Below are 14,966 nucleotides of genomic sequence, written 5' to 3'. Positions count from 1 at the left end.
AGCACACGGTGGAGGAGGTACAAGACAGCGTCGTCAACCCCAACCTTGGCGTGATATGCGAACTGGAGAGGGTCCATTGCACCCTGCACATGTGGACGCATGAGCTCCAGGACCAGTCGCTCTAGGGTCTTCATTACGTGAGAGGTAAGAGCAACCGGTCGGTGGTCGTTGAGCTCAGTAGGGCATGTTTTCTTGGGTACCGGGACGATGCAGGAGGTCTTCCACAGTGACGGGACCCTCCCCAGCCATAGACTGAGGTTGAACAATGGCTGCAGGGGGTCCCCTAGTTCCGAAGCACAGGCTCGGAGGAGTCTTGGGGAGGTCTTATCTGGTCCAGCCGCCTAATAGGGACGGAGCCTCCACAGCGTTGTCGTCACCAGGTCTGCAGTGATGACGGTCTCGGTCGTGGTGGGAGCAGGAAATCGTGGCGAGGTCGGAAGTCCAGTGGTTGAGGTGGCGCCGTTGAGCTTCGCAGCTCTTGGAGTGGGCTCAGGAGAAGTGGCAGGGGTGGAAGGGGAAGTGGCAGGGGTGGAAGGAGAAGAAGCGCAGGAGGAGGGAGCATCAGTGGAGCAGTCTGCAGGGCCGGGAGAGGCCTGGGACGAGGAGCCGGGAGTGGTGGGGGAGCTGAACCGATTGAAAAAGCTGTTTAGTTCATTCGCTCGTTCACTGGTCTGATTTACCTAGTGGAGGGAGGGGGGTGGCAGTGTTTGCCTCCTTAACATTAGTGTAGAACAGATCGATGGTTCTGTTCTTCCGTGTGGGACAGTCTACACACTGGACTATTGTGGGGAGAGATGAGTCCAATTTGACGTGATTAAAGTCACCGGTGATAATGACGAGCGCCTCCGGATGCCGGGTCCGAAGAGTGGAGGTGGTGCCAAAGATGGTTTCTCGTGCCGTCTCAGGGTCCACCAGTGGAGGGATGTAGACGGCGAGGACAATAACGTGTGAAAATTCACGCGCCAGGTAGTAAAGTCTGATGCTAACAGCTGTAAGCTCCAGATCGCGGTTACACAGTGTTGATTTCACCGTCACATGTCCCGGATGGCACCAGCTATCGTTGGTATAGATAATTAATCCACCTCCTTTCTTCTTACCGGCGGTGTTAGTGTCCCAGTCCGCTCGTACGGAGGAGAAGCCGGTTAGTCCGACGTTAGCGTCTGGCACGTCGCCAGTTAGCCACGTCTCACAGAACACCAACAAGCTGTTCTCCTGGTAGCGATGATCAGTCCTGCACAGCGCTGTCAGTTCGTCCAACTTGTTCGGTAGCGAGTTAACGTTCCCAATGATGACGGAGGGGATGGAGGGCTTGACTCGCCTCCGGTTAGCGGCTCTAGCCGTTAGTCTAGTCCTTTCAATGCGACCCGCTCGGCATCCGCGATATCTCCGTCGGAGCTCAGCGGGGATGATATCGCGTGTTGCTGGGTCTCCTTTGACCCTCTGAGACATCAACTCCTCCCTGGAGTACACTAGCATATTACTATACATTATCTAAATTTATATAAAAACCAAATAATGTAGCCAAATAGCATAGGATGGTGGTGTGTAGGATGACTCTGATGGTGAGGAAGATGAAGAGGATAAAGGTAGAACAGAAGACGAAATGGTGGAAGCTGAAAAGGGAAGAGTGTTGCCTGACTTTTAGGAAGGAGTTAAGACAGGCTCTGGGTGGTCAGGAGGTGCTTCCAGATGACTGGACAACTACAGCTAATGTGATCAGAGAGACAGGTAGGAGAGTACTTGGTGTGTCATCTGGAAGAAAAGTAGATAAGGAGACTTGGTGGTGGAATGAGGAGGTACAGGAGTGTATACTGAAAAAGAAGTTAGCTAAGAAGAAGTGGGACACTATGAGGACTGAGGAGAGTAGACAGGAGTACAGGTAGATGCAACATAAGGCGAAAGTAGAGGTGGCAAAGGCCAAACCAGGGGCTTATGATGACTTGTATGCTAGGTTGGACAGTAAGGAGGGAGAGACTGATCTATACAGGTTGGCAAGACAGAGAGAAAGAGATTGGAAGGACTTGTAGCAGGTTAGGGTGATTAAGGATAGGGATGGAAGTCTATTGACAGGTGCCAGTCCTGTGATGGGAAGATGGGAAGAGTACTTTGAAAATGAGAGAGAACAAAGACTAGAAGAGGCGACTGTTGTGACCAGGAAGTAGCAAACATTTGTCAGGATGAAATGAGGAGGGCATTGAGGAGGATGAAGAGTGAAAAGGCAGTCGGTCCTGATGATATACCTGTGGAGGTATGGAAGTGTCTAGGAGAGGTGGCAGTACAGTTCCTGACCGGGTGGTTCAACAGGATCTTAGATTGTGAGAAGATGCCTGAGGAATGGAGGAGAAGTGTGCTGGTGCCCATTTTTAAGAACAAGAGAGATGTGCAGAGTTGTGGCAACTACAGAGGAATAAAGCTGATGAGCTGTACAATAAAGTTATGGAAAAGAGTAGTTGTAGCTAGACTAAGGGCTGAAGTGTGCATTTGTCAGCAGCAGTATGGTTTCATGTCAAAAAAGAGTACTACAGATGCAGTATTTGCTTTGAGGATGTTGATAGAGAAGTACAGAGACGACCAGAGGGACCTGCATTGTGTTTTTGTAAATCTGGAGATAGCTTATGACAGGGTGCCCAGAGAGGAACTGTGGTATTGTATGAGGAAGTCTGGAGTGGTAGAGAAGTATGTTAGGGCGGTGCAAAAATTGTGATGAGCCATGACAAAACTGTGATCATCATTGCTGTATCTGAATGGAACTACAGGAAAACAGACTGACAAGTATCAATTGAATGTGACACCGCTGAGAGGTTTGGAACTAAAAATATTAGAGAAAAATATCAAACATATACACCATAGCTCTTTTTTATATTCTATGGACTTTATTGATACCCTAATAGGGCAATTCTTTTTACACTTGATACAGGCACAAGCATGTGAGTGCGTGCGCACACACACACACACACACACACACACACACACACACACACACACACACACACACACACACACCTCGGAACAGCTTATGGCGTTCAGTGCCTTGCTCTAGGGCACCTGGCAGTGTTCCCTCCAGCTACCAGTTCACACTCCACACTTCTTTTCCATGCTTCCATGCTGGACTTGATCCCCAAGTCAAGTTCTTAGGGATCTGCATCCTAAACCATGCAGAAAATTTTGTAGTTTGTCAATCACAGCTTTACCTGGATGTCTAATAATACGTCTAAAACAGAAAAGGACAATTAGTAAGATTATATGCTTGTTCGCTATGGTGATGGACAGGGTGACAGACAATTGGAAAGGTTACACAGGAATCTCCATGGACTATGATGTTTGCAGATGACATTGTGATCTGCAGTGAGAGCAGGGAACAGGTGGAGGAGAAGCTTGAGAGGTGGAGGTTTGTCCTGGAAAGGAGAGGAATCTAGGTTAGCCGCAGTAAGACAGAGTACATGTGCGTGAATGAGAGGGACCCAAGTGGAAGAGTGAGGTTACAGGGAGAAGAGATCAAGAAGGTGCAGGATTTTAAGTACTTAGGGTCAACAGTCCAGAGCAACGGAGAGTGTGGAAAAGAGGTGAAGAAGCGTGTACAGCCAGGATGGAACGGGTGGATAAAAGTGTCAGGTGTGATGTGTGATAGAAGAGTTCTAGCTAAAATTAAAGGAAAGGTGTATAAAACTGTGGTGAGACCAGTGATGTTGTTTGGCCTAGAGCAGTGGTTTTTCAATCAATCAATCAATCAATCAATCAATCAATCAATCAATCAATCAATCAATCAATCAAGTTTTATTTATATAAAACACTTAATCATGGCAGCAGACATTTCAAAGTGCTTTAACAGACAGAGAAACCCAAATAAATCCTCCAGAGCAAGCATAAGCGACAGTGGTGGGGAAAAACTCCCTCGATGAGGAAGAAACTCCGGGCAGGACCCAGACTCTTTTGGCCAGCCATCCGCCTTGACCGGTTGGGTGGAAAAGAAATAAAAGGAAGATAAGAACAGATAAGAACAGGGAAAGAGAAAGAGAGACAGAGAGAGAGTGCTAGATAGACCAGATAGAGTCAGTGTCAATGTGGTTAAGTTTATGTTTCCCATTGCTAAAGTCAAGGCACAACTACAGCTGCGTGGATGACTGTATGGCGACACAGAGGAAGAAAGGAAGCAGGACTCCAGCTGATGGATAGATGAGGGGTGTTACTGGTGGGCTTGGAGGAGAAGGTCCACAGCACATGGATTGATGGGGGTGATACTGGTGGGCTTGGAGGTGCAGGTCCACAGAGGAAGGTCCACAGTGGATGTGCGGATGAGGGGTGGAACAGTATCATGACACGAAGGAAAAAAAAGGAAGCCGGACCCCAGCTGATGATTAGGTTAGGGGTGATCCTGGTGGGATGAGAAGAGCAGGTCCATAGCAGATGGGTGGATGAGGGGTCAACCTGAGAAAAACCTGTGAGGACATAGAGCACAGAGACTCAAGGGAAGAAGTTGAGTTAGTAGGGTGTGATTGGAGACTTGGAGAGTGAAATCAGAGAGGAGGAGGAGTAACAGAGACAGTTGGAGAGAAGAGGAGGAGAGAGGAACTCAGTGAGTCTGGATGTTGAGTCTACAGCAGTGTAGGTCTATAAGAAAAAAACAACAACGTAGTAACCTAAGTTGCCTTAATTGTAAAATTTGTGAAAAAGAAAAGTTTTAAGTCTAGTCTTAAATAGTGAGGGGGTGTCTGCCTCCCGAACTGAGGTATGTAGGTGGTTCCACAATAGAGGGGCTTGATAGCAAAAGGCTCTAGCCCCCATCCTACTTTTGTAAATTCTAGGAACCACCAGTAGGCCAGTATGTTGAGAGCATAATGCTCTAGATGGATTATATGGAACTAAAAGTTCCTTCAGATAGGTCGGTGCCTGGCCATGAAGGGCTTTGTAAGTGAGGAGGAGTATTTTAAAATCTATCCTGGCTTTCACAGGAAGCCTTAGCAGAGAAGCCAACCAAGGAGAAATATGGTCTCCCTACACTGGTCCTGGTCAGAACACGGGCAGCAGCATTCTGAATTAGTTGAAGAGTCTTCAGCTACGTTTTGGGGCAGCCTGAAAAAAGTGCGTAACAGTAATCTAGTCTGGAAGTGATGAAAGCATGGATTAATTTCTCCTCATCATTCTGTTTTAAAATATACCTGATTTTAGCAATGTTTCAGAGATGGAAAAAGAAACCTGCTTAATGTTTGTGTTAAACGAGAGATCCTGATCAAAGATGACACCTAGGTTCCTCGCAGTGGTTTTGGCCTCAAACGTGATGCCATCCAAGGCTATTACATCACTTGGCACTACATTCCTAACAGTTTTTGGGCTGAGCACAATGACCTCAGTTTTATCAGAATTGAGATGCAAAAAGTTATTGGTCATCCAATCTTTAATCTCTTTGATACACACCTGTAATTTGCAGAGCTCATTGACTTCATCAGGTTTAATCGAGATATATTAAGAAGGTGGACAATTTGAAGTAGTTAGGGTCAACAGTCCAGAGCAATGGAGAGTGTCGAAAAGAGGTGAAGAAGCATGCACAGGCAGGATGGAACTGGTGGAGGAAAGTGTCAGGTGTGATGTGTGATAGAAGAGTTTCAGCTAAAATGAAAGGAAAGGTGTACAAAACTGTGGTGAGACCAGCGATGTTGTTTGGTCTAGAGACAGTGTCACTGAGGAAAAGACAGGAGACACAGCTGGAGGTAGCAGAGATGAAGATGCTGAGGTTCTCTCTGGGAGTGACAAGGAAAGATAGGATCAGGAATGAGTACATCAGAGGGACAACACATGTTAGAGGTTTTGGAGATAAAGTCAGAGAGGCCAGACTGAGATGATTTGGACATGTCCAGAAGAGAGATAGTGAATATAACGGTAGAAGGATTTTGAGTTTTGAACTGTCAGGCAGGAGGCCTAGAGGAAGACCAAAGAGGAGGTTTATGGATGTAGTGAAAGAGGACATGAAGGTAGTTGGTGTGAGAGAAGAGGATGCAAAAGACAGGGTTAGATGGAGGCAATTGATTCGCTGTGGCAACCCCTGAAGGAAAAAGCCGAAAGGAAAGAAGAAGAATCGAGAGATATTATTGCGTATCATCGGCATAACAATGGAAGTTGATGGAGTGTTTCCTTATCAAATTACCCAGAGGAAGCACATATAAGATAAACAGTATTGGACCAAGAACCGAGCCTTGAGGAACTCCATAGCTAACTGTAGTTGACTGGGAGGAGTCGTTATTAATGTGGTTTGACCAAAAGATCCGAAGGAGGCGTCGTAGGCAGTGGTTGATGAAGGTCTGCAGTTTATTGGTGATGTCACTGGTGGTCCTCCAGGTCTCGGATCCATACAGAGGTACAGATTTGACGTTGGAGTTGAATATTTTCAGCTTGGTATTGAGCAAGATGTTTTTGATTCTCCAGATCTTATTTAGTATGTTAAATGTTGTTCTTGCTTTCCCGATCCGTGCCTTCACATCCTCCTCTGTCCCACCGTCCACTGCTATTACACTCATGAGGTATGTAAAGTTGTCAACCTTTTTCAGTGGCTGGTTCCCAATATTTATCAGGTTTGTATGTTTGTTGTTTATGCACATTATTTTGGTTTTTGCAGCATTTATGTTAACCCCCAGCCTGCCTGCTGTTGTTTCTAGCAGTTTAGATTTCTCTGGCACCTGCTGGTGGCTGTGTGCAAACAGTGCTATGTCATCCGCTAAGTTGAGGTCATCTAGATGTTCTGTCAGATTCCATTGGATACCAGTCTTTTTATTGTGTGTTGTTTGTTTTCATGATGATGATGGTGATGTAGTTGGGGGGGATTCCATAGTGTACCAATAAATTCCATAACTGCTTACAGTCTACACTGTTGAAGTCAATGAAATTAATGTAGACAGGAGTGTTCCATTGTTTGGATTGTTCGATGAACATTCTGAGCTTTGCAATTTGGTCACTGCAGGATCTTCCATTGGGTAAAAGAAATAACATGGTGGGTTTGATTTTTTTGTTTGTTTGGGGGTTTTTTCTGCTCCAATAGTAGAAGAGGTATCTGGACTCTACCAGTCAGTCAGAACTGAAGAAGACTCTTGGATGAGAGTTGAAACATCTTCTACTAACCTACTGAGTTCAGTTGATTGTATTTTTGCTCTTTCTGACACATACTGAAGAAAAAAATGAATAATTAATCAAAGTTAGTTGGTGGGGTTTTCCCATAAAATTGCTCAGTTTTGATTTTTTTAAAGATGGACCTTTCTGGTCTGAGATTCAACTCTGCAAAGCGAAGCTATTGCTAACATTTATTTCAGTGTTGTCTGGAAACCAGCTAGGGAGCTTGTCATTCATCACAAGTCTGGCACATCCAGTCAAGCAACACAGTGTGTGGGACTTACACCTGGTGTACATCTTCTCTTTACGTCCCACTGATATTGAAACTAATTCCACGACTATTCAATATCCTGCATTACGTCTTTTGATAACTTTACACACCCCTTCAAAGAATCACCATGTTAATGCAGTGGAAGGGTTATATCGCTCCGTGGGCCTGGTAACTGTGTTGTCCAGGTCACCAACTCCAGATAGGGTCTACCAAGACAAACTGGTCTCAAAGAAGGGGATATATAATACATAAAGAGCCGTTCCAACGTGTTAACCAATCTGCTGCAAAGAAATTTAAGACTACACCCAGGCAAGGACAACCTATACCCCTTTTGTCTTGTTTTCCATTCAAATTTACACTTCAGTATGTTGTCTAAACATAGGTGGCCAGCTGAGGAGTCTTTTTCTACCTGCTGGGCATGAATGTTCCTCTTCAACACTTTTCTTCACACTGACGGTAAACATTCATAACTGGAAGCCGTCCAATGCACAGTTTTATCTGCTTGCTGCTGAGCAGCCTCGCTGGAGAAGTTGGAGGTTAAACACAGTATTAAGAGGGGCATCAGCAGCTGGAAATTTGAGTATAAAGTAAATCATTTAATGAAACTGCCAGTTACTTGTCTGATTTAAACAAAGTAAACATGAATGGCTGAATTATTTAGAGGGTCTGTTAAGTTTTGTGACCTCATATAGAGCTGGAAATGTTTTTATGTTTGTCGAGTTGGATGGATATCACGAAATGTGATCAAGTCAAGAGGTTCCTATTCTACTTTTGCAAGCTTGTCTTGGTCCTCTTAAAATTTTGCATATGATTTCTGTTGTGATCACGTTTGTTATTAAAATCATGCCTTACATTGTCTTTGATTCTAAGGCACATTCTAAGGTACTTATCATACTGTTATTTGTGCACATATGTGTGATTGCCTCAAGTAAACAAGTTGAATGTGAACTTCTTTGTGCTACTGAATACTTTATGTGTTTGCAATGCTGCAGAAACACACAGGGAAAGGAAAATTGTTGGCGACGCGGAGAGAGATGAACAAACAAACTGCTTCTGGAATTCTCTTCTTCAATTGTTGCTCAGAGTGAAGTCTTGTTTAGGTTGGACATGGATCCAGATGTGTGTGTGTGTGTGTGTGTGTGTGTGTGTGTGTGTGTGTGTGTGTGTGTGTGTGTGTGTGTGTGTGTGTGTGTGTGTGTGTGTGTGTGTGTGTGTGTGTGTGTGTGTGAGAGAGAGAGAGAGAGAGAGAGAGAGAGTTAAAGAGAGAGTTTGTATGCAGCTGACCCTGGTGAGAACAGGCCCAGTGTCTGAGACCACAGAGAAGCCATTCTTCAGTGTGGCACAAACACACACACTCTCACACACACACACACACACTCTCTCTCTCTCTCTCTCTCTCTCTCTCTCTCTCTCACACACACACACACACACACACACACACACACACACACACACACACACACACACACACACACACACACACACACACACAGTGATTGTGTTCAACCCCATACTGACCCTTACTTCACGATGCTGTCTGTGATTCACTGGCTCTGTCAGGAGATTGAAATGTCCAGTTCCATCTGTACACTACTGTATATGCTACGTATAAATGCATTGGTTCATAAGTCACTCACTTAAAAGTAGTCAAATTAGTTACATTTAGAAATAACCTTAAGATTTGTCAGTTATTTTATTGTCTCTCCTCTGGACATGTCCAAATATCCCAGTATGGCCTCTCTGACTTTATCTCCAAAACCTCTAACATGTGCTGTTCCTCTGATGTACTCATTCCTGATCCTATCCTTCCTGGTCACTCCCAGAGAGAACCTCAGCATCTTCATCTCTGCTACCTCCAGCTCTGTCTCCTGTCTTTTCCTCAGTGACACTGTCTCTAGGCCAAACAACATCACTGGTCTCACCAGTTTTGTACACTTTTCCTTTCATTTTAGCTGAAACTCTTCTATCACACATCATACCTGACACTTTTCTCCACCTGTTCCATCCTGCTTGTGCACGTTACTTCACCTCTTTTCCACACTCTCCATTGGTCTGGACTGTTGACCCTAAGTACTTAAAATCCTCCACCTTCTTGATCTCTTCTCCCTGTAACCTCACTCTTCCACTTGGGTTCCTCTCATTCAAACACATGTACTCTGGTCTTACTGCAGCTAACCTTCATTCCTCTCCTTTCCAGGACAAACCTCCACCTCTCTAGCTTCTCCTCCACCTGTTCCCTGCTCTCACTGCAGATCACAATGTCATCTGCAAACATCATAGTCCATGGAGATTCCTGTCTAACCTTTCCAATTGTCTGTCACCCTGTCCATCACCATAGCGAAGAAGCATATCATTATACTAATTGTCCTTTTCTGTTTTAGACGTATTATTAGACATTCAGGTAAAGCTGTGATTGATAAACTACTAAATTTTCTGCATGGTTTAGGATGCAGATCCCTAAGAACTTGACTTGGGGATCAAGTCCAGCATGGAAGCATGGAAAAGAAGTGTGGAGTGTGAACTGGTAGCGGGAGGGAACCCTGCCAGGTGCCCTAGAGCAAGGCACTGAACGCCATAAGCTGTTCCGAGGGTGTGTGTGTGTGTGTGTGTGTGTGTGTGTGTGTGTGCGTGTGTGCGTGCGTCTGTGTGTGTGTGTGTGCACGCACTCACATGCTCGTGCCTGTATCAAGTGTAAAAAGAATTGCCCTATTAGGTTATTAATAAAGTCCATAGAATATAAAAGAGAGCTATGGTGTATATGTTTGATTTTTTCTCTAATGTTTTTAGTTCCAAACCTCTCAGCGGTGTCACAAACTTGTGACCATTCAATTGATACTTGTCAGTCTGTTTTCCTGTAGTTCCATTCAGATACAGCAATGATGATCACAGTTTTGTCATGGCTCATCACAATTTTTGACAGCAAAACACAATCCTTGTTTGTCTACTTCCCAATTCCTTGACGGAGTCTTCCCAGTAAAGTTATCTCTCTGTCTTCTGTTTCTATCATTTTTCCACTGAAATGTTGTATAAATATGGTTTTAACAAATTTCTTCCTCATTCTTTTGTCATTGGACCAAAAGAAAGTAATTCAATGATAGTTTGACCATAAAAAAAAAACTCCTACCAGAACTTGGTATGACCTTAGCATCACTATTAGTTATATAGTTACACAAGAAAAAAACAGGATTTCACTGATTTATCAAAGTTCACAGAATCTAAACACAGCTCCATTTTGACTCAAGTCAGTAGTGCTGCTATATATTTCACTGAAACTATCAGCCCAATGAATTTAAACAATCAATTTAAACAATTTAAACAATGTTCTTGGAATACTAACTGGAATGAAGTCAGTGTGCCATTATCGATAAATTTAGGAATAACAGCAATGTAATTGTTTCAGAAAATACGTATATATCCGGGTCCACATGATTATCCAAATCATTACCAAGTTTGAATGGATTGTTCGTTGGACATCAATCTTTCGCTCCAAAAATAAATGAATGAATATAAGTATAAAAATGCTTTGGTAGTTATCAACTATATTTCGCTGTTAAGTCACATTGGGTTCTTTGGACAGAAAATAAAGAGAAACGCCTACACAAAGCACCGACAGTGAAACAGGAAGTGAAACGTCCCGAAAAACGAACTGCCTTCTCAACCATGTGTATGCACGCTCAAATGACCTTTGTTTTGAAAACCTGTTCCGATTCAGTGTACAATTGTCTTTTTTACTGTTGAACATTGGGGTTTTTTCTTATTCATTCCAAAATGAAGTTAAAGGAAATCAAACAATGGTTTAGTAAAACGCTATAAAAGTATGAGAGAGAGTGCGCGAAAAGGACATTATTTTGAAAGGTCTTTCCGGAAGCGTCGTGCTTTACGCTACGCTGCTTGACGTTAGCAGCAAAACTTCAGAATGGACCCGACCAGAGGAAAACCCGTTAGTTTGTGAAGGAGAAACTGGTGCCGTCCATGTCTTGTCCACATAAACTGACGCCCGGACAAAGTGTTTGACAGCAATGTCGAGAGAAAACACCACTCGAAGTCTGGACAGCATAGACCTGGCTGCCTTAAGAGTAAGTTAAACAAAGTTGTCTCGGTTTTTTTTAATGTTTGAGTCAACAGTGAGGATCTGGATGTGGGTGTTGCTTCAAAGTTAACGGTGTTTTCAGGCAGAAAACACTTGAGCAGCTCTGCGTTTGGCTCCAGTCACCGCTTGTGTTTTATGTCTAGAAAGCCTGAGGTTGAGAGCCGGGACTTGAACCTCACACCGTGCACCGTGTGTCTGCTCTGCGCCCTGTTTGTTGTTAGTTTACAGCCCGAAGTGTTCACACAGGAGACTCCTGTGACCCACTGACAAGTGAAACTCACTGAGATCACTGTGGGATTGTGGACAGGAAACCTGACAAATGGGCTCGACATTGTAACTGATCAATTATTATTGCCATAATATTGGTTCTATAATAAACATTTCATTTGGTGAATTCATTCTATAGTTCTGTAAACACTATTCATGTATGTAACCCTTGAAATCACAGCGTTACTGTGTCACTAGGGAATGCTTATAGTCGTAATTTTGCGTTTTATATATGTTAATGTGATAATAATTGTATAGCAATTGCACATAAGCGCTATAATACATTAAGGACATTTTCAATGACATTCAGGCTATATTAAAATTTGTTATCCACGTTTTTTTGTTGTTGTTGACCATGTGATATTTTTGTAGGATCCAGCAGGTATCTTTGAATTGGTGGAGGTGGTTGGCAATGGAACCTACGGTCAGGTGTACAAGGTCAGTATCACAAGGCTTTATTGCCTACTACTTCCCCCGTTGAAGAAGTTTGTGTTGTCTACATAGAAAAGCATGAAAACTGTTGTATAATGTGATACTGATACAATAAGACGACGTCTTCTGTGGTCAAAAAAGTCACTGTATGACTATAGTAACATTATATATGCTGTATGTCACTTCTTACAAAATGGCTTCAAGTTATTGTGAAGAAAAAGTAGAAATTTTCTGAAATATCCTGTAACTTTCACACACACACACACACACACACACACACACACACACACACACACACACACACACACACACACACACACACACACACACACTGACATCTACAACATCAGCAGCATCTTTAGAGAACATGGGTGGAGCTCACTTCCTTATCACAGAATCTGTTTGTTTTTGTGAGCTAGTGGTTTGTAGTTGTGAGAGGTGTGTATTCTCATTTTGGGTTTCTCTGCAGCACCTCAGTCTGTGTCTATACCTTACTATGCCTTATGACAGGGGGTTGTTGAGGGTAAATGCAGATTGTGTGATAAAAGTTTGAGACATTTTTGAGTGGTCGGAAACCACCAACGCTAGTTAGCAATGTCACTGAAATTTGAAATTAAATTACCTTTGACCTGCTTTAGTAGAATACTGCACAGTAGTGTCACTAATATATCAGTCCCACTATTGTGTAAGGTTGTGATTGAGAAAGATGAGAATCTTAATGAATGGTTTGTCACATGTGTGTTAGTGTGTGTGAAGCAGGGTGTGTGCATCATTAAACACTTGATTTACAGAAAAAGGAAATGTTGCAATGTGTCAAGAGATGGGCAGCACATCGTGGTTTATACAGGGTGACTAAATCCTGTGCGTCGTTCTCTGACTCACATTCATTGATATTTTAATTATGAGGTAACACCCGACAACGAATGAATGTCGGAATGAGCAGTCTTACTCGGGGTGAATTAAAATACATGTAGTGATTCTGATTTTTGTCCTGTGACTATCTCACTAACAAGGCAGTGGAGACTTCAGACCATCCTTCAGCTGTTCCTGTTTATGTGCTAGCTATGATTAACCCCGAGCCCCACGTTAAACATCACTGATTTTTAGTCATTGTCACATCAAAATTATTTTACAGGCAGTTAATAGGAAGTATTGTGCTTTTAAAGACTTTAGTGGAATTATTCAAGATAATTTTTCGGTCATTATGTGCATTTCATTTGCTGGAATTATTAGGTTTTTTATTCTCTTGCCCATCGGGGTGAACAGATCATGAATGCCTGAAGTCATTTTGTCTCGATAAAACTGTTAATACTCATTAAAGGTTTATCAAACGACACAACTAAAGTTTATTGTCATAGTTAATCTAATCTCACATGCCTCACTTTCAGATTTGCTGGCGCTGCATTTTCTGCATACACACTTGGAGCTACACTAACACTCACTCACCCCACCCACCGTGTAAAATGAATAGGCAGTCCTTTATCACTTATCTGTTGATGATCAGTTGAGTCTCATGAGAACTTATGAGAACGGGTTCATCATCTTCACAGTCGTCCTTACATTACATTACATTACATTGCCTGTTTGAATGACACAATATATGAAAAAACACGTAGCTGCGGATTGACCTGTACGTATACAGGAGACGCTGAGAAGCATCTGAGCTTTCACTTTGGAAATATTTATTTGTTTTGTTTTCATTTCATTGCATGTTCAGCATTCAGGGATGAAACATGGAGACTATCAGAGTATTATAATTTCACTGAGTTAATTCCACTCATCATAGTGTGTCGCAGTCTAAAACACTCCACTAAACACCTGAAATTATTTTACAGTAATCCCTCATTACTCGTGGTTAATGCGTTCCAGGACCACCCGCGAAAAACGAAATTCCGAGATATAGTGACAAACTATTCTATTATTTACTTTTCTTTAAACATTTATGAACCCCTCCCCATGCTGATATTAGACCACTTTATATCTTTATTACATTTTCTCACGCTCTTATAGATGTTTAAAACACTTTTGTATTAAAAAATGCATTTCTGTCATACACGGAAGAACACACAGATGCTGTCAGCAAATAGCATGGGCGCACGGTATCACGAGACTACCTACTAAAAATCCGCAATGTATCTTGAAGTGCAAATAAGCGAGTGATTACTACATATCACATTTTTTCCCTCCATCCCATGATTGTGTTTCTGTTTGTGAGTAAATTTAAAGACTACTGCTCTGGATTGTGTGTCACTTGGTGGAGGGTGTGGGGTCAGTCGACAGAAGAGCCATTTTTGGACAAGATCCCAATCTCAGGGTGGACATATACATTATTTTATATGTTGAAGTTGTAGGATTTGGTATCTAATTATTCCACAGTGGTTAATTATAAAGTACAAAACAACACATTAAAAGTATCACCAACCCCACTAGATTGTCTTCATGGTGGACTGTGACTTCAGACCAACCACAAGACATAGACAAATACTTGTGAACTTGATTGACACTTTTAGGCTCTCAACAAGGCGGAAAACAATGTCTGACCAGTTGGATGGCTTGAAACCTGACATTGTATTCTGGTGCAGTTTTGTGGAACGTGGTAGCATTGTCATGTTTCTCAAATTCAGCAGCAGCACACTTTGTGGCCATCTATGAGCCTCTGAAATTATTGAATTGAGTCATTTGTCCAGTTTGATTGGGTATGCACTGTTCATGTGGACTGCAAAGATTTGATATGATACACTTGTTGGAGCGGTTGACTGTTGGCATTTGCTTCATTTTTCCTATATGTGTATGTGGAGGGGGGCAGGTTAG

General features: G+C 42.9%; 1 protein-coding gene across 7 annotated transcripts in view; it reads left to right on the top strand.

Moving 5' to 3' along the window:
• Positions 1–11,277: 11,277 nt before the first annotated feature.
• Positions 11,278–14,966, top strand: part of si:zfos-2326c3.2 (mitogen-activated protein kinase kinase kinase kinase 4) — a 62,133-nt gene continuing 58,444 nt past the window's right edge. For all 7 annotated transcript variants that reach the window (XM_068326058.1, XM_068326059.1, XM_068326057.1 and 4 more), the window contains exons 1-2: positions 11,278–11,442; positions 12,096–12,161. In XM_068326058.1, the coding sequence (XP_068182159.1) occupies positions 11,386–11,442; positions 12,096–12,161 (123 nt within the window). In that variant the 5' untranslated portion in view covers positions 11,278–11,385. The remainder of the gene's footprint in view (positions 11,443–12,095; positions 12,162–14,966) is intronic.

Source organism: Antennarius striatus, chromosome 10, assembly GCF_040054535.1.
Source record: "Antennarius striatus isolate MH-2024 chromosome 10, ASM4005453v1, whole genome shotgun sequence".
Taxonomy (NCBI): Eukaryota; Metazoa; Chordata; class Actinopteri; order Lophiiformes; family Antennariidae; genus Antennarius; species Antennarius striatus.
Note: the sequence above shows the minus strand (reverse complement) of the source record. Positions and strands in the feature narration are given on the sequence as shown.